The sequence below is a fragment of the Notothenia rossii genome (genome assembly GCF_949606895.1).
Source record: "Notothenia rossii genome assembly, chromosome: 10".
NCBI classification, from domain to species: Eukaryota; Metazoa; Chordata; class Actinopteri; order Perciformes; family Nototheniidae; genus Notothenia; species Notothenia rossii.
In genome coordinates, this window is record NC_136908.1 from 60,868,178 (window position 1) to 60,886,911 (window position 18,734).

Below are 18,734 nucleotides of genomic sequence, written 5' to 3' on the forward strand. Positions count from 1 at the left end.
TCTCCTGCTGATGTTCAGGTGTATATCAGTATTTAGTGTCTCTACTTTAAAGAGTCCTCTCCTGCTGATGTTCAGGTGTATATCAGTATGTAGTGTCTCTACTTTAAAGAGTCCTCTCCTGCTGATGTCCAGGTGTATATCAGTATGTACTAGTGTCTCTACTTTAAAGAGTCCTCTCCTGCTGATGTTCAGGTGTATATCAGTATGTAGTGTCTCTACTTTAAAGAGTCCTCTCCTGCTGATGTCCAGGTGTATATCAGTATGTACTAGTGTCTCTACTTTAAAGAGTCCTCTCCTGCTGATGTCCAGTTGTATATCAGTATGTAGTGACTCTACTTTAAAGAGTCCTCTCCTGCTGATGTTCAGGTGTATATCAGTATGTCTCTACTTTAAAGAGTCCTCTCCTGCTGATGTTCAGGTGTATATCAGTATGTCTCTACTTTAAAGAGTCCTCTCCGGCTGATGTTCAGGTGTATATCAGTATGTAGTGTCTCTACTTTAAAGAGTCCTCTCATGCTGATGTTCAGGTGTATATCAGTACAGTATGTAGTGTCTCTACTTTAAAGAGTCCTCTCCTGCTGATGTTCAGGTGTATATCAGTATGTAGTGCCTCTACTTTAAAGAGTCCTCTCCTGCTGATGTTCAGGTGTATATCAGTATGTAGTGTCTCTACTTTAAAGAGTCCTCTCCTGCTGATGTTCAGGTGTATATCAGTATGTAGTGTCTCTACTTTAAAGAGTCCTCTCCTGCTGATGTTCAGGTGGATATCAGTATGTAGTGCCTCTACTTTAAAGAGTCCTCTCCTGCTGATGTCCAGGTGTATATCAGTATATAGTGTCTCTACTTTAAAGAGTCCTCTCCTGCTGATGTTCAGGTGTATATCAGTATGTAGTGTCTCTACTTTAAAGAGTCCTCTCCTGCTGATGTTCAGGTGTATATCAGTATGTAGTGTCTCTACTTTAAAGAGTACTCTCCTGCTGATGTTCAGGTGTATATCAGTATGTAGTGTCTCTACTTTAAAGAGTCCTCTCGTGCTAATGTTCAGGTGTATATCAGTATGTAGTGTCTCTACTTTAAAGAGTCCTCTCCTGCTGATGTTCAGGTGTATATCAGTATGTAGTGTCTCTGCTTTAAAGAGTCCTCTCCTGCTGATGTTCAGGTGTATATCAGTATGTAGTGTCTCTACTTTAAAGAGTCCTCTCCTGCTGATGTTCAGGTTCATATTAGTATGTAGTGTCTCTACTTTAAAGAGTCCTCTCCTGCTGATGTTCAGGTGTATATCAGTATGTAGTGTCTCTACTTTAAAGAGTCCTCTCCTGCTGATGTTCAGGTGTATAACAGTATGTACTGTCTCTACTTTAAAGAGTCCTCCTGCTGATGTTCAGGTGTATATCAGTATGTACTGTCTCTACTTTAAAGAGTCCTCCTGCTGATGTTCAGGTGTATATCAGTATGTAGTGTCTCTACTTTAAAGAGTCCTCTCCTGCTGATGTTCAGGTGTATATCAGTATGTAGTGTCTCTACTTTAAAGAGTCCTCTCCTGCTGGTGTTCAGGTGTATATCAGTATGTAGTGTCTCTACTTTAAAGAGTCCTCTCCTGCTGATGTTCAGGTGTATATCAGTATGTAGTGTCTCTACTTTAAAGAGTCCTCTCCTGCTGATGTTCAGGTGTATATCAGTATGTAGTGTCTCTACTTTAAAGAGTCCTCTCCTGCTGATGTTCAGGTGTATATCAGTATTTAGTGTCTCTACTTTAAAGAGTCCTCTCCTGCTGATGTTCAGGTGTATATCAGTATGTAGTCTCTCAACTTTAAAGAGTCCTCTCCTGCTGATGTTCAGGTGTATATCAGTATGTAGTGTCTCTACTTTAAAGAGTCCTCTCCTGCTGATGTTCAGGTGTATATCAGTATGTAGTGTCTCTACTTTAAAGAGTCCTCTCCTGCTGATGTTCAGGTGTATATCAGTATGTAGTGTCTCTACTTTAAAGATTCCTCTCCTGCTGATGTCCAGGTGTATATCAGTATGTAGTGACTCTACTTTAAAGAGTCCTCTCCTGCTGATGTTCAGGTGTATATCAGTATTTAGTGTCTCTACTTTAAAGAGTCCTCTCCTGCTGATGTTCAGGTGTATATCAGTATGTAGTGTCTCTACTTTAAAGAGTCCTCTCCTGCTGATGTCCAGGTGTATATCAGTATGTACTAGTGTCTCTACTTTAAAGAGTCCTCTCCTGCTGATGTTCAGGTGTATATCAGTATGTAGTGTCTCTACTTTAAAGAGTCCTCTCCTGCTGATGTCCAGTTGTATATCAGTATGTAGTGACTCTACTTTAAAGAGTCCTCTCCTGCTGATGTTCAGGTGTATATCAGTATGTCTCTACTTTAAAGAGTCCTCTCCTGCTGATGTTCAGGTGTATATCAGTATGTCTCTACTTTAAAGAGTCCTCTCCGGCTGATGTTCAGGTGTATATCAGTATGTAGTGTCTCTACTTTAAAGAGTCCTCTCATGCTGATGTTCAGGTGTATATCAGTACAGTATGTAGTGTCTCTACTTTAAAGAGTCCTCTCCTGCTGATGTTCAGGTGTATATCAGTATGTAGTGCCTCTACTTTAAAGAGTCCTCTCCTGCTGATGTTCAGGTGTATATCAGTATGTAGTGTCTCTACTTTAAAGAGTCCTCTCCTGCTGATGTTCAGGTGTATATCAGTATGTAGTGTCTCTACTTTAAAGAGTCCTCTCCTGCTGATGTTCAGGTGGATATCAGTATGTAGTGCCTCTACTTTAAAGAGTCCTCTCCTGCTGATGTCCAGGTGTATATCAGTATATAGTGTCTCTACTTTAAAGAGTCCTCTCCTGCTGATGTTCAGGTGTATATCAGTATGTAGTGTCTCTACTTTAAAGAGTCCTCTCCTGCTGATGTTCAGGTGTATATCAGTATGTAGTGTCTCTACTTTAAAGAGTACTCTCCTGCTGATGTTCAGGTGTATATCAGTATGTAGTGTCTCTACTTTAAAGAGTCCTCTCGTGCTAATGTTCAGGTGTATATCAGTATGTAGTCTCTCAACTTTAAAGAGTCCTCTCCTGCTGATGTTCAGGTGTATATCAGTATGTAGTGTCTCTACTTTAAAGAGTCCTCTCCTGCTGATGTTCAGGTGTATATCAGTATGTAGTGTCTCTACTTTAAAGAGTCCTCTCCTGTTGATGTTCAGGTGTATATCAGTATGTAGTGTCTCTACTTTAAAGATTCCTCTCCTGCTGATGTCCAGGTGTATATCAGTATGTAGTGACTCTACTTTAAAGAGTCCTCTCCTGCTGATGTTCAGGTGTATATCAGTATTTAGTGTCTCTACTTTAAAGAGTCCTCTCCTGCTGATGTTCAGGTGTATATCAGTATGTAGTGTCTCTACTTTAAAGAGTCCTCTCCTGCTGATGTCCAGGTGTATATCAGTATGTACTAGTGTCTCTACTTTAAAGAGTCCTCTCCTGCTGATGTTCAGGTGTATATCAGTATGTAGTGTCTCTACTTTAAAGAGTCCTCTCCTGCTGATGTCCAGGTGTATATCAGTATGTACTAGTGTCTCTACTTTAAAGAGTCCTCTCCTGCTGATGTCCAGTTGTATATCAGTATGTAGTGACTCTACTTTAAAGAGTCCTCTCCTGCTGATGTTCAGGTGTATATCAGTATGTCTCTACTTTAAAGAGTCCTCTCCTGCTGATGTTCAGGTGTATATCAGTATGTCTCTACTTTAAAGAGTCCTCTCCGGCTGATGTTCAGGTGTATATCAGTATGTAGTGTCTCTACTTTAAAGAGTCCTCTCATGCTGATGTTCAGGTGTATATCAGTACAGTATGTAGTGTCTCTACTTTAAAGAGTCCTCTCCTGCTGATGTTCAGGTGTATATCAGTATGTAGTGCCTCTACTTTAAAGAGTCCTCTCCTGCTGATGTTCAGGTGTATATCAGTATGTAGTGTCTCTACTTTAAAGAGTCCTCTCCTGCTGATGTTCAGGTGTATATCAGTATGTAGTGTCTCTACTTTAAAGAGTCCTCTCCTGCTGATGTTCAGGTGGATATCAGTATGTAGTGCCTCTACTTTAAAGAGTCCTCTCCTGCTGATGTCCAGGTGTATATCAGTATATAGTGTCTCTACTTTAAAGAGTCCTCTCCTGCTGATGTTCAGGTGTATATCAGTATGTAGTGTCTCTACTTTAAAGAGTCCTCTCCTGCTGATGTTCAGGTGTATATCAGTATGTAGTGTCTCTACTTTAAAGAGTACTCTCCTGCTGATGTTCAGGTGTATATCAGTATGTAGTGTCTCTACTTTAAAGAGTCCTCTCGTGCTAATGTTCAGGTGTATATCAGTATGTAGTGTCTCTACTTTAAAGAGTCCTCTCCTGCTGATGTTCAGGTGTATATCAGTATGTAGTGTCTCTGCTTTAAAGAGTCCTCTCCTGCTGATGTTCAGGTGTATATCAGTATGTAGTGTCTCTACTTTAAAGAGTCCTCTCCTGCTGATGTTCAGGTTCATATTAGTATGTAGTGTCTCTACTTTAAAGAGTCCTCTCCTGCTGATGTTCAGGTGTATATCAGTATGTAGTGTCTCTACTTTAAAGAGTCCTCTCCTGCTGATGTTCAGGTGTATAACAGTATGTACTGTCTCTACTTTAAAGAGTCCTCCTGCTGATGTTCAGGTGTATATCAGTATGTACTGTCTCTACTTTAAAGAGTCCTCCTGCTGATGTTCAGGTGTATATCAGTATGTAGTGTCTCTACTTTAAAGAGTCCTCTCCTGCTGATGTTCAGGTGTATATCAGTATGTAGTGTCTCTACTTTAAAGAGTCCTCTCCTGCTGGTGTTCAGGTGTATATCAGTATGTAGTGTCTCTACTTTAAAGAGTCCTCTCCTGCTGATGTTCAGGTGTATATCAGTATGTAGTGTCTCTACTTTAAAGAGTCCTCTCCTGCTGATGTTCAGGTGTATATCAGTATGTAGTGTCTCTACTTTAAAGAGTCCTCTCCTGCTGATGTTCAGGTGTATATCAGTATGTAGTGTCTCTACTTTAAAGAGTCCTCTCCTGCTGATGTTCAGTTGTATATCAGTATGTAGTGTCTCTACATGTCTCCATGCCTTAATGTTCAAAAAGCTCTTTATTGTTCTCATACTGCCTGTGCTGCAGCACCTCTTTTCACCCTCTGTCTAAAACCAGAGCCCAGTCTGCTCTGATTGGTTAGTTGGCCGGCTCTGTTGTGATTGGTCAACCGCTTAGAGATTTCCCGCCTCTTAGCCTATCACGTACAATGTGTTGGAGTGCTAGGGTGCTAAATTAAAGGAAAAGGGAAATCTCCAAAAAGCAGAATAGGGCCTCTTTAAGTATGTTTCTGTTGGGTAAGTTCATTGAATCCATAATCATTATGAAGGCAAGAGACACTTGAGGTTGGTTACCTATATTTAAAAAAAGGGTTGAAACTTCGTGGAGGTGATATAAGGGCAATGTTGTGTTTTGTATTATATTGCTGTGTACCAGTGGGGGAAAAGTACTTGAATCCTCTACTTAAGTAAATATACCGAAAGTAAAAGTACTCATTGTCAGAAAGACTTTTTGTATGATTGTAAGATATCATATTATGTTGTGTAGAACAGCAGTAGGAAATGTATATCATATAAGTACAACAACATGTTATTCATGTACAAAGTGACAAGTGTCAAATAAATGTAGTAGAAGTAGCAAAAAATGGAAATACTCAAGTTAAGTACAAGTACCCCCAAAATTATACTTAAGTACAGGACTTGAGTAAATGTACTGTATCTTTGAACAGTATCAGGGTAGCTCCCAAAACAAGGTGGACATTTGGGGAATTCATATTTTACAAAACACACACAGAAACATTGATTGTGATAATTTAGAGAGATACAATATTTATTTCAGTCGCTGCACATTCACTCTCTTTTTCACATTGCTTCGCTCCCCGTGTGCCGAGAAGTCAGTTCATTCTCATTATCAAGGAAATACTAAAAAACATATATATTGCACCTACATTTTCGACAAATTCACTATATACAGTATAAAAAAAACATCAATACCATGAAATTAGTTTTCCTGCATTACAGTAAACACTGTATATGTAAACTCAGATCATCGAAGGTATAAAGTCAAAGACAGTCTGTCGTTACATCGGTGTTTTGTTCAGCTTGATTTGTAAAACATTTACTCTTTGGTCCTTTTTGTTTTGGTGTATTCTCCAAGGAATCATCCTCTTCTCGTTCAGGAGTTAGAACTTGGTCTCTGGAGCCTGTGGGTGGAGTCGGACATTTTATTCTAAAACACATAGGAACAAGCTATGTGCTAAGACAATTAGCCACCATAGCTTAGCATTATATTTATACATTTTCAGAATACAGGAATATTTTGCGATTGTTTTTGTGTTGCTGGCATCCTCATTTCCTGAACTCAGAGCGATACAAATATCAGATATCGGATGTATCAGATCGATAGGACTTTACTAACAAGCTTTTTTCTCATTCATTTAACTCAATATTAACCATTATTAAAGGTCCCATGTCATGCTTTTCCAGGAGCTCCAACAAGCCGTGTAGCACAGAGAGTGAATACACATACTATACAGAGATGCTGTATGAGAAACCAATGTGAGTTTGGAACATTGAACAATATAAATCTATTCTAGTAGACCTCAACAATGGAATTATGATCAGTAGAAATGGCCATGACATGGGACCTTTAAGTTTACTGTTTCCTGTTTGTCTCAATCAGGTTTGGGAGGGTTTCTTTATACAATTACTAGTTACTATAAAAACTGTAATCAGTAACCTATTAAAGTAGAGATGTCCCGATCCGATCACGTGATTTTCAAAAGATCGGAATCGGGAGAAAAAAAACGGGATTTAAATTTTTTTTTTTAATAAATACTTTTTTTTAAAATTTTGTATTCAATGTTACAAAACAAAAATGACCATGTTCAAGTCTTAAAGTCATCCTGAGGCCTTAGTTTTGGTTTCAAATGACACAACATCATGTATGTGTTGCTTCTTTGGGGCTTGTTTTCATAGACCTGCTTATTTCTCTCAAATCTGGCAGCAGAGTGGGCGCAGTGTCTAATTGTAGCAGTAAGCTAACGAGTACTGAAAGCTTTATTTTGTTTTGATCCAATGCTGCACAACTGAACTGATCCAATGCTGCTGTGAAAGAAAGAAGCTATATCCATGTTGGATAGAATATCCAATTTAAATAAAAAAATAACCTTAAGGGACAACTTGAATGCTTTTTCTTTTTTTTCTCTTAATGCATTGCATAAAGATCGGATCGGGAAAAATCGAAATCAGCAAATTGTCAAAATCAAATGATCGGAATCGGAAGCAAAAAAAGGTGATCGGGACATCCCTATATTAAAGTACATTTGAGTATCAAAATATAAAAGTAATGTAACGCTTTTGAATTACCTCAATATCAAATACAATGAATACAAGTGAAAATACATATCAATACTTCTTTAACACAAGAGAACAACATATTTATTATCAAAAATGTGTCCTCTGCTCAGAGTTTGTCTTTGTTTTTGCTTTTTAGAAAAACCTGCTTTCTATTAAGCATATTCAGGAAGTGGTAACAGTAAGAGAACATTCAATAAAAGCTCAGTTTTAGTTTCAAACTTGCAGAAGGTGGAGACATTCCCACTTTGAAGTAGAGGTCATAATGATGAACCACAAGATGAACTACAGTTTCACTTGAGACTTGTTTAACTGTTTTTAAATGTATGCATGTGCTTTACGACATATCACTGTAATCCTGCCAGTAATCCCCAATTTTGTAATCTCTCTTTTATGTAACTGTAAGAGAATACAGTGTGTGTATCCTCACTACATGATCCAGTTATTTGTAATCCGTTACTCTCCAAGCCTGGTCTTCAGTCATGTTCACACTCGCGCAAAATGTACATTCGCCTCCCGTTGACTTCTATTCTTTGCGAGTGAATGGGAAAAAACATAAGCTATTGGTAGCGTAGCAGTCTTTAAAACAAAAAGGCTTTGTCAACATCCTTGCTCTGTCTAATCGAGATGGGACTTAGTACTTTGTGTTTAGTTCAAATAAACCAATACATAAAAGGAAATGGTTACAAAAACAGATACGTACGTGTCGATCTCTGCTCCTCAAGCTGCCTCCAGGGTGATGAATTGTGACTGATGTTACTATCTGCAGAGCAACATACAGAGGTTAGTAGATTCTGTATGCCCAGCGCTTTGTTTGAACTTCATTCAATGTGTCTTCCTCACCTTGTCATAGTGAGACTTCTCTTCCGTGGACTCTGGATGTTTCTGGAGGATGTGCAGCATGGCGTCATGCAGCGTCAGGAAAAACATTGACGGGAGAACTTCATCGTCAAAGAAGGAACAGTCGTGCAGTTTCTGAAGGATGTAAGCTGCGGGGAAGAAAGAGGGAAGAGGTTAGTCAAAGCACCAACAGAAGGTATGACACTAAGGATTATATCAGTCATGCATGTTGGCCACTATCTCTTCTAAAACTAACACGCTCCTAAAAAGCTTGTATCAGTTCAAAAGCAATGTTCCTTAAATCAATCTTTTCTAGTTCAAATTGTTTGCTTTGATTGCATTTTGATACCAGACATAACCAAGTAAGGAATAAAGATGCATAGGTTGGAGTACATTGTTGGGCTGGACAATTAATGCATAAGCAACTTGAGGTAGAAAATATTTGAGGTTATACATTTGTGTTACATTTTGTAAGGAACTGGAAAAGTGAAGTTTGCAATAATTATACATTTAGAGTTTATTAGAAACACATGAAGATACTTTATTGTGAAGATACACACATTAAACCTGTGTTTAAGTGTCTGCTAGAAGTTCAATTAACAATTACAATGACTTTAAAAACTGCGGTTTAATACTTACTATCACAAGCCACAATGTAGATCTCGACTTCAACCCGAATCAGTTCTCTCAGCGCCTGAAGGGAAGGTCAAGAAGATTTATTTTTTAAATGTATTTAAAGAGTCCTCTCCTGCTGATGTTCAGGTGTATATCAGTATGTAGTGTCTCTACTTTAAAGAGTCCTCTCCTGCTGATGTTCAGGTGTATATCAGTATGTAGTGTCTCTACTTTAAAGAGTCCTCTCCTGCTGATGTTCAGGTGTATATCAGTATGTAGTGTCTCTTCTTTAAAGAGTCCTCTCCTGATGATGTTCAGGTGTATATCAGTATGTAGTGTCTCTACTTTAAAGAGTCCTCTCCTGCTGATGTTCAGGTGTATATCAGTATGTAGTGTCTCTACTTTAAAGAGTCCTCTCCTGCTGATGTTCAGCTGTATATCAGTATGTAGTGTCTCTACTTTAAAGAGTCCTCTCCTGCTGATGTTCAGGTGTATATCAGTATGTAGTGTCTCTACTTTAAAGAGTCTTCTCCTGCTGATGATCAGGTGTATATCAGTATGTAGTGTCTCTACTTTAAAGAGTCCTCTCCTGCTGATGTTCAGGTGTATATCAGTATGTAGTGTCTCTACTTTAAAGAGTCCTCTCCTGCTGATGTTCAGGTGTATATCAGTATGTAGTGTCTCTACTTTAAAGAGTCCTCTCCTGCTGATGTTCAGGTTTATATCAGTATGTAGTGTCTCTACTTTAAAGAGTCCTCTCCTGCTGATGTTCAGGTGTATATCAGTATGTAGTGTCTCTACTTTAAAGAGTCCTCTCCTGCTGATGTTCAGGTGTATATCAGTATGTAGTGTCTCTTCTTTAAAGAGTCCTCTCCTGCTGATGTTCAGGTGTATATCAGTATGTAGTGTCTCTACTGTGACATGTCTCCATGCTTTAATGTTCAAAAAGCTCTTATTTACTTAGTGATGTCACTATGTTACGGGGGTAAACAAAGGAGTCCAATGGAGGCGTTTGCAGACCATTTACATGCACAAAAAAACTAAAGTAGGGCCCATTGAAATGACTGCAACTCACCGTTTTGAGTCCCTTCAGAGCGGAGATGTCCAGGAAGGAGACAGCAGCGAAGTCCAGGATCAGGCTGTGGAGATCCACTCTGGGAACGCTGATGTTTGCGGGAAGATCGGCGTTCCAGTCGATCCGAGCGGGAAGATCCTTAAAGTCTATCGGCAGGTCCAACTCCTCAATGTTGCTCTCATCCTCCGACTCTTTGAGGGGTCTACAGGAGGCATTAGTGAAGCCTTTCTGTAACGGTAAGACACTGTTCATGCAATTTGTAGTCATTGAAATAGCTGAATGGAGCACTTAGATGGGGGAGTTAGCTTTTAATCAGTGGTTTTGTCTAGCAGCTGAATCCAAGAGTCTTTGGCAGCCACCTGTCAATCATAAGGAAGCCCCGCCCTAAAGCCTACCGCGATAAATAATTTATTTCACTCAATATAGGACCATTTAAAAAGAAAAAAACATCATGATGTGTTACAAAAGACTCAGAACTTGAGAGTAAGACCGGAAACCCCCTTAGGAAAATATTAATAGATAAAGCCAGATACAGTATGGGGTTATTTCCTCATAGACTTCTATATAATTGGACTTGAACCAATGCTGGATATTTGAAAAAATGCACGTTTAAGGTCCATTATTGTGTCATAAAATGTATTTAATCACTGCTAAACCTGAACAGATTTCAAACCAAAGCAGGTAGGGTAAACAATGACAGTGTCAAAAAAGAAGGAGGAGGCGATTGTGAAAGTGTGTTGTTGTTATTGTTGTTGTTGTTGTTGCTGCTGAGGTCAAAGCCATTACTTACTGATGTCCACTGAAGGTCTCCCTTCTTAAGAAGCTTCCGGATCATCCTCACCGCTTTGTTTCTCTTTCTCAACACTCTCAACGGGCTAAATCCAACCTGAGGAGACGTTAGTGTGAATGAGATGTGTGGGACAAACACAAATTGTTAAGTTCAAGATATTAATTTGAGTTTTTCGGCCCAAAAAAGAGAAAAAACATCAATATTTTGTACTTACAGCTTCCACTAATTTGGTCTTGAAGAAGTCAATGTTGGCAAAAAAGATTGGTGACGGTATCCTGAAGATCTTCACTCCCTCCGGCTCATATATCTGGAGAGAGTTTTTAGGATTTTAGCCTTTGCAGACCATTTACATGATCCTATATAACACACCACAGGAAATGGAAACCCCCCAAAAAAGCACAACAGGGGCCTCTTTAACTTGTGTTACTTACATCAATATAGTCCTTTCTGTCTCTGTAGATATCAGTTCCTTTGATGTTTGCCAGCACACTGCAGCGAGGGCTGAAAATAAATAAAAATTAATAACGTTTTTTAATTCGATAATGGCAGCACTACGGACTTTCTTGAAACAGACATTTATCAAACAGAGAACTGCATGCTGCCATATATAAAAGTGTATTCTATACAAATAATGTTTGGATTAGATTCAATGTTATTGTCATTGCCAGAGTACAAGTACTAAGACAACGAATTAGCACCTAACCAGAAATGTACAACAAGCAGTAAGTGCAGAGTTATTCAAGTATAATGTACTGTGAAAATATAATATATATAGGCCTACATGTGACGATATAAACAAACTGATGTATACACCATGGACACTATAAGGAGTATAGCAATTGACTACACTATAGATCAGTCATAATAATAATAATAATAATAATAATAATAATAAATGGGATTTGTATAGCGCTTTTCCTAATGCTCAAAGACACTTTAATATCCTCCTGAGACCCAGAAAGAAAAAGGTTTTAAATTTCCTTTTTTTTTTTTTAGATCACACAAGTCTTTAGGGTGGTATTAACATAATGACTAACAAATACTGAGCCCTCATTTGTAGTGCTCCATCCTTGTTTGAAATGCAGAGACACATCTGACACTTGAAGCTCAGCGTAAGTTCAACAGGAAAACCGTCTTTACTCTTCATTTACTATTTCCATGTAACTACTTTCTCTCTTCTCTCAATAAGTGATCGGGGGCGTCACCCTCCAGCTTAACCAATCACTTCGCTCTATTCCCAAGAGCCTATCATAGCGCTCTGTCAAACCTTTTAAGTCTGCTCTCCTCCCTCTGACAGCTGTCATTTCAGGTGACTCGACGCAACCCTCCTCCACCCCTTTTCACCTCCTGTCCCTCTGAATCCAGGGTCAAGCTAAGCCCCTCCCCTTCAGACCGACCGAACTATCCATTCACCACCACCAGGTTCTAGACCCCGGGGGGTTTCATCGGATCGGTTCTCCCCTCCCGAATGATACTCCTGCACAACGGGGCCTAATCGCCAAAATCACCATTACATTCATTCGTGTATCTCTGCGATAAATATGTATTCTTACATCAAAACCATCTCTCCTGATTGACTTGAGGCACTTGATGTATGTGTTCCCACTGCACCCGTCTGCCATGAACCCTACAGAAACCTACGTGTTAGTTTGGCCCATAGTGGACTCCATTTGTGTTGTGTAAAATGGGGGGGAAATAAAAAGTTAGCCAATCCCCATGCCCTCCTCAAAGGACATTCATAAAAACATTTAGTTTTAGATCAAATAACTATTACACTGCTCTGAAAACTCACTACACTAACTCCTAAGATGTTCCCTCACTATAATTAATTAAAATATTGAACTCACAACACTGGTAATTACAAAATTACAAACTTACCATTTCTCTTTCTATAAATAGTGCCTGTGTTGATGGACGCCATTTTGAAATACAATGAAATTATCTTTTTCAGAGCCACACCCCCCCACATGTCATATGTTTGAAAAGCCCAGGAATACAATTGGACTTAATGCTGTGCGTGTATAACCTCAAAGTAATGGACCAAAAACCAATGTGCACCACAGAGGACAAAAATGAAGGGGTGGGTCTCTGGAGAGTATAGAAATATACAGTATAATACAGACATTAGCAACAGATAAATATCAATATATATATATAATAGACCGTTATGGACATTTAGAATAATAAAGGGGTCACTCATCAGCCAGTCACTGGGTATATGTTATTATGTATTTATTTCAACAAGGACCATGCATACAAATACATTAATCTCAGAAAAGAGAAGAGATTAATTATGCCAGATTTTAGCTGCAGTCCTTATCCAGGGGGGGGGGGGGGGGGGGGGGGGGGTGTGTAAGATCAAAGTGAAAGCATCCAGATACTTACAACTGAGCCCTGAGCACCACGCTGATCAGCTCCACCCCCAGACCTACAGCCAACCCGAGGTCCAGCCCCAAAAAGATGGATGCAATACAGGTAGCTAACCACACCACCTGATGGAGAGGACGGTTAAGTTCAAAGCCGCAAATCAATAATTACCTCATAATGTCCAGGGGCTTTTCACACGTAGAGAACACATACACATGTTGAGAGGAAACGGCATTTAAAAAAAAAAAACATCCATACGAACAAATTCCAAACTTCATTGCATCTCAACAAAAGGTCTGTGGAATAACTGTAAGGATGAGCTGAAATATTTAAGTTGATCTAAACTAAAACTCTTATTTAGAAATCAAACCCTGAATGGTTCTGAGCCGGACCTGTGAACTCATGCTTATTATTTCTTGTCGTTGTAAAAGTTATTGCTTTTTGGTTGTTTTGTACAAAAAAAAGTGTTTGTTTAAAACCAATGGACACAAAGACTTAAGGTTGTAAACTGTATGGAAAATATAACAGCGAAACTAAGACTCAAGATGGAATTGTATTGTAGAGAAATGGTTGTAAGATATTTGGCAAAGTGAATATATTGTAGGCTTCTAATTGGACTCTCTTCTTATGCTTTGTTGATTATATATTGTACTTTCTGATTATATTATATATATATATATTTGCATGTGTGTGTCTTTGTGAGTACTTACACAGTCTGGTTTGTCCCTCCTCCACAGGTAAGGGACGTCTCTAACCTGCATCAACATGCCCTTCAGGTTGACGAGGACCACAGCTCCAAGCACAGACTGGTAGAATAAGAGGTCAAAGGTTATATTTCACTGAGTTTAGACTCCAGAGACTTCACCTGCATGTCGGTAGATCGAGACGGTTTACCTTTGGGAGCGGCTCTAGGAGAAAACCAATGGCCAATGTGACGATCATCACGATAATAGCTGACAGTAAACCTGCTATCTGAAAAGGACAGGACAGGCATGTTTGGCTTTAAAGGTGACAAACACTCTGGCCATTTCTCAATCTCGAGGAAACTGGCTTCCAAGCCAATATTTCAAGGATGCTACGTCATCGAGTGCCGCCGAAGGACTGTTCCAATCTCCAGCATACTTGGAATTCCACCGAGGCCGCGTCCTTGGTTTGGGGGTAATTTCGATGGGTAGACTTCGCTTCCTTCAAATCCCCACAATGCTTTGCGCACGGACCAATTTCAAAAACACTTGACCCTTCAGAATGGCTGAACGGACGCAGCACAGCACACATTTAAATGTAAGTATGTAGTGGCGTAGAACATGTGTTGGTAAATATGTTACGTTGTTGCATTTGTTATCACCAAAGATGTGTTCCGTTAAAGTAAAGCAAGTTCATAATTAGATAGACATCGTGAGGTATTTATCTTCGGTACAGTTTATGTTGAAACCGTTAGAGAGTGGCACACTTGTTAGCCTGTTCCATTCTTCTTTGTTTTCCGAAGCCGTGGCTTGGAAGTATACTTGCTTCATTTCTGAAGGAAGTGACTTGGAAGTATGCGACTACCAAGCCAGTATCCTCGCGATTGAGAAACGGCCTCTCTCTGTGCCACGTGTGTTGAATACGGTATGCTTCAATGGAGATTAGGTGTGTGGAAAACCCAAGCAGAAAAATGTAAAATACAAGATGTAGTTATGCTGCAAGATGTTGGTTTCAGTCCAAAAGATCGGTAGTTAACACTTTAAAATGTAATTCATGAAAAAAGGTTTGAGTCTTTGTGCTAAGCTACGTTAACTGGCTGCTGGTTCTAGCTAAAGTTATATTTTTAATAAACGTAGTAACACTCTTCAAACTGAACTCTTGACATGAAAGAAACTCAATGTTTCCAAATTTCCCCCAAAATATCCTACTATGCTACAAAGTACTTTGACACTTTGATGCAACAAAACATGGGATCACCATGGCTTAAACTTGTTGGATTTTGTCTCAGATTTGAATCTTTTCAAGGGTTAGAATCTACGTGAAATTAAAGTATATTATTGTATATTATTTTACCTGTGTTTTGCCGCCTGTGCTCTCCTGCACTGCGCTCCTGGACAGAGCTGTACTCGCAGCAAAAGACTTGAAAGAAGCTCCGAAGATGTTGCTGGCTCCGAAAGCGATCAGCTCCTACAGAAAAACACGTATTTTTATTTAAATCCTGATTAGACCTGTAGCTTTTACTGTGATGTAGATGTACATGCAGTGGTGGAAAGTAACAAAGTACATTTACTCAAGTGTCTACATTCTTGTACTTCAGTATTTCAATTTTAAATCAAGAATTTTACTTTTAAAGGAGTTTGTTTAAGACCAGAGTATTTGTGCTTTAGTAAAGGATCTGAGTACTTCCTCCCAACGTTGTGTACATGTCAGCATTATCACACACCTGGTTTCCATCTATGGTGTAGTCATGTTTTACAGAATACACTTTTGCCACGGAGAAGGCAACAGCGAATCCCACGATGGCCATTGGAAAAGCTTCAACTGCCGTCTCCTGGAATATGTCCAGGTCTGGGGCCATCGGAGGCTCGTACCTGAAGACAGATACAAACCCTAATGTTATTAAAGGTCCCCTATCATACTGTTTTAGATATATATCCAGAGCCTGTCTCTGATTGGCTGAAACACCAAACAGATCATTGCAGCATTACCCATAATCCCCTCTGTTTCAGCCCTGTTTCCAAAGTGCTGATTCTCTGTCCGTTACTTTAGATGAAAATAAGGAGCCCCTCCCCACGCCCCTCTGAGAGACATTTGGTTACAAAGAACTCAATGGTGCTCTAGGAGGAGATTCAGGTGTTAAGGGGGTGGGGGGGGGGTTACCTTGGTTGCTGATTGGCTAATGGTTACACAAGCCAAAAAATCGTCATGACATCATAAAGTGACCAAAATCTGATCAGCTGACAGGTTTTTATAGAAATGGATCAGGACAAAAAGAGAGAGAATCTTTGTTCCTGAAACGTTCAGAGTCTCTTTCCACAGAGGGGACACATGTTGATGTAGAAGAGACATGAAGAAGAGGGGACACATGTTGATGTAGAAGAGACATGAAGAAGAGGGGACACATGTTGATGTAGAAGAGGGGACACATGTTGATGTAGAAGAGAGATGAAGAAGAGGGGACACATGTTGATGTAGAAGAGACATGGAGAAGAGGGGACACATGTTGATGTAGAAGAGACATGGAGAAGAGGGGACACATGTTGATGTAGAAGAGACATGGAGAAGAGGGGACACATGTTGATGTATAAGAGACATGAAGAAGAGGGGACACATGTTGATGTAGAAGAGACATGAAGAAGAGGGGACACATGTTGATGTAGAAGAGACATGGAGAAGAGGGGACACATGTTGATGTAGAAGAGACATGAAGAAGAGGGGACACATGTTGATGTAGAAGAGACATGGAGAAGAGGGGACACATGTTGATGTAGAAGAGACATGAAGAAGAGGGGACACATGTTGATGTAGAAGAGACATGAAGAAGAGGGGACACATGTTGATGTAGAAGAGACATGAAGAAGAGGGGACACATGTTGATGTAGATGAGACATGAAGAAGAGGGGACACATGTTGATGTAGAAGAGACATGAAGAAGAGGGGACACATGTTGATGTAGAAGAGACATGAAGAAGAGGGGACACATGTTGATGTAGAAGAGACATGAAGAAGAGGGGACACATGTTGATGTAGAAGAGACATGGAGAAGAGGGGACACATGTTGATGTAGAAGAGACATGAAGAAGAGGGGACACATGTTGATGTAGAAGAGACATGGAGAAGAGGGGACACATGTTGATGTAGAAGAGACATGAAGAAGAGGGGACACATGTTGATGTAGAAGAGACATGAAGAAGAGGGGACACATGTTGATGTAGAAGAGACATGAAGAAGAGGGGACACATGTTGATGTAGAAGAGACATGAAGAAGAGGGGACACATGTTGATGTAGAAGAGACATGAAGAAGAGGGGACACATGTTGATGTAGAAGAGACATGGAGAAGAGGGGACACATGTTGATGTAGAAGAGACATGAAGAAGAGGGGACACATGTTGATGTAGAAGAGACATGAAGAAGAGGGGACACATGTTGATGTAGAAGAGACATGGAGAAGAGGGGACACATGTTGATGTAGAAGAGACATGAAGAAGAGGGGACACATGGTGATGTAGAAGAGACATGAAGAAGAGAGGACACATGTTGATGTAGAAGAGACATGGAGAAGAGGGGACACATGTTGATGTAGAAGAGACATGGAGAAGAGGGGACACATGTTGATGTAGAAGAGACATGAAGAAGAGGGGACACATGGTGATGTAGAAGAGACATGAAGAAGAGAGGACACATGTTGATGTAGAAGAGACATGAAGAAGAGGGGACACATGGTGATGTAGAAGAGACATGAAGAAGAGGGGACACATGTTGATGTAGAAGAGACATGAAGAAGAGGGGACACATGTTGATGTAGAAGAGACATGGAGAAGAGGGGACACATGTTGATGAAGAAGAGACATGAAGAAGAGGGGACACATGGTGATGTAGAAGAGACATGAAGAAGAGGGGACACATGTAGATGTAGAAGAGACATGAAGAAGAGGGGACACATGTTGTTGTAGGAGAGACATGGAGAAGAGGGGACACATGTTGATGTAGAAGAGACATGAAGAAGAGGGGACACATGGTGATGTAGAAGAGACATGAAGAAGAGGGGACACATGTTGATGTAGAAGAGACATGAAGAAGAGGGGACACATGTTGTTGTAGGAGAGACATGGAGAAGAGGGGACACATGTTGATGTAGAAGAGACATGAAGAAGAGGGGACACATGGTGATGTAGAAGAGACATGAAGAAGAGGGGACACATGTTGATGTAGAAGAGACATGGAGAAGAGGGGACACATGTTGATGTAGAAGAGACATAAAGAAGAGGGGACACATGGTGATGTAGAAGAGACATGAAGAAGAGGGGACACATGTTGATGTAGAAGAGACATGAAGAAGAGGGGACACATGTTGATGTAGGAGAGACATGAAGAAGAGGGGACACATGTTGATGTAGAAGAGACATGGAGAAGAGGGGACACATGTTGATGTAGAAGAGACATAAAGAAGAGGGGACACATGGTGATGTAGAAGAGACATGAAGAAGAGGGGACACATGTTGATGTAGAAGAGACATGAAGAAGAGGGGACACATGTTGATGTAGGAGAGACATGAAGAAGAGGGGACACATGGTGATGTAGAAGAGACATGAAGAAGAGGGGACACATGGTGATGCAGAAGAGACATGTCTCTCTTGTGACTTGCTTTAATGTTCAAAAAGCTCTTTATTTCTCGCATACCGCCTGTGCTGCAGCGCAATCAATCAAAATCTTACCCTTGTGGAATAAAGCCGACAACTTCAATGCCAAATCTTGTCTTGAAGTCAAATGCGTATGAAACTCCACATGCGATGACCGTCTGGATGAGAGAAACACAGAAATGATCAGGACATTTTTTATTAACTCCTTAAAGTTAGTTAGTGAGTAGTTTACCTTGAACTGACACGAGTGCCATAAAGAACGTCAGATTAATGATAAACAGT

At 40.0% G+C, this 18,734-nt stretch overlaps 1 protein-coding gene across 1 annotated transcript in view; it reads right to left on the reverse strand.

The window, feature by feature from the left end:
• Positions 1 to 5,885: 5,885 nt before the first annotated feature.
• The window catches only part of LOC307021871 (chloride anion exchanger-like), a 41,588-nt gene continuing 28,739 nt past the window's right edge, over positions 5,886 to 18,734 (reverse strand). The window contains exons 8-21 of the mRNA XM_079654384.1: positions 18,528 to 18,610; positions 15,533 to 15,680; positions 15,163 to 15,276; positions 14,020 to 14,097; positions 13,836 to 13,931; positions 13,144 to 13,250; positions 11,190 to 11,259; positions 10,973 to 11,065; positions 10,759 to 10,854; positions 9,969 to 10,196; positions 8,918 to 8,972; positions 8,282 to 8,427; positions 8,142 to 8,201; positions 5,886 to 6,285 (exon numbers count right to left, since the gene is read on the reverse strand). Coding sequence (XP_079510510.1) covers positions 6,265 to 6,285; positions 8,142 to 8,201; positions 8,282 to 8,427; positions 8,918 to 8,972; positions 9,969 to 10,196; positions 10,759 to 10,854; positions 10,973 to 11,065; positions 11,190 to 11,259; positions 13,144 to 13,250; positions 13,836 to 13,931; positions 14,020 to 14,097; positions 15,163 to 15,276; positions 15,533 to 15,680; positions 18,528 to 18,610 — 1,395 coding nt within the window. The 3' untranslated portion in view covers positions 5,886 to 6,264. The remainder of the gene's footprint in view (positions 6,286 to 8,141; positions 8,202 to 8,281; positions 8,428 to 8,917; positions 8,973 to 9,968; positions 10,197 to 10,758; positions 10,855 to 10,972; positions 11,066 to 11,189; positions 11,260 to 13,143; positions 13,251 to 13,835; positions 13,932 to 14,019; positions 14,098 to 15,162; positions 15,277 to 15,532; positions 15,681 to 18,527; positions 18,611 to 18,734) is intronic.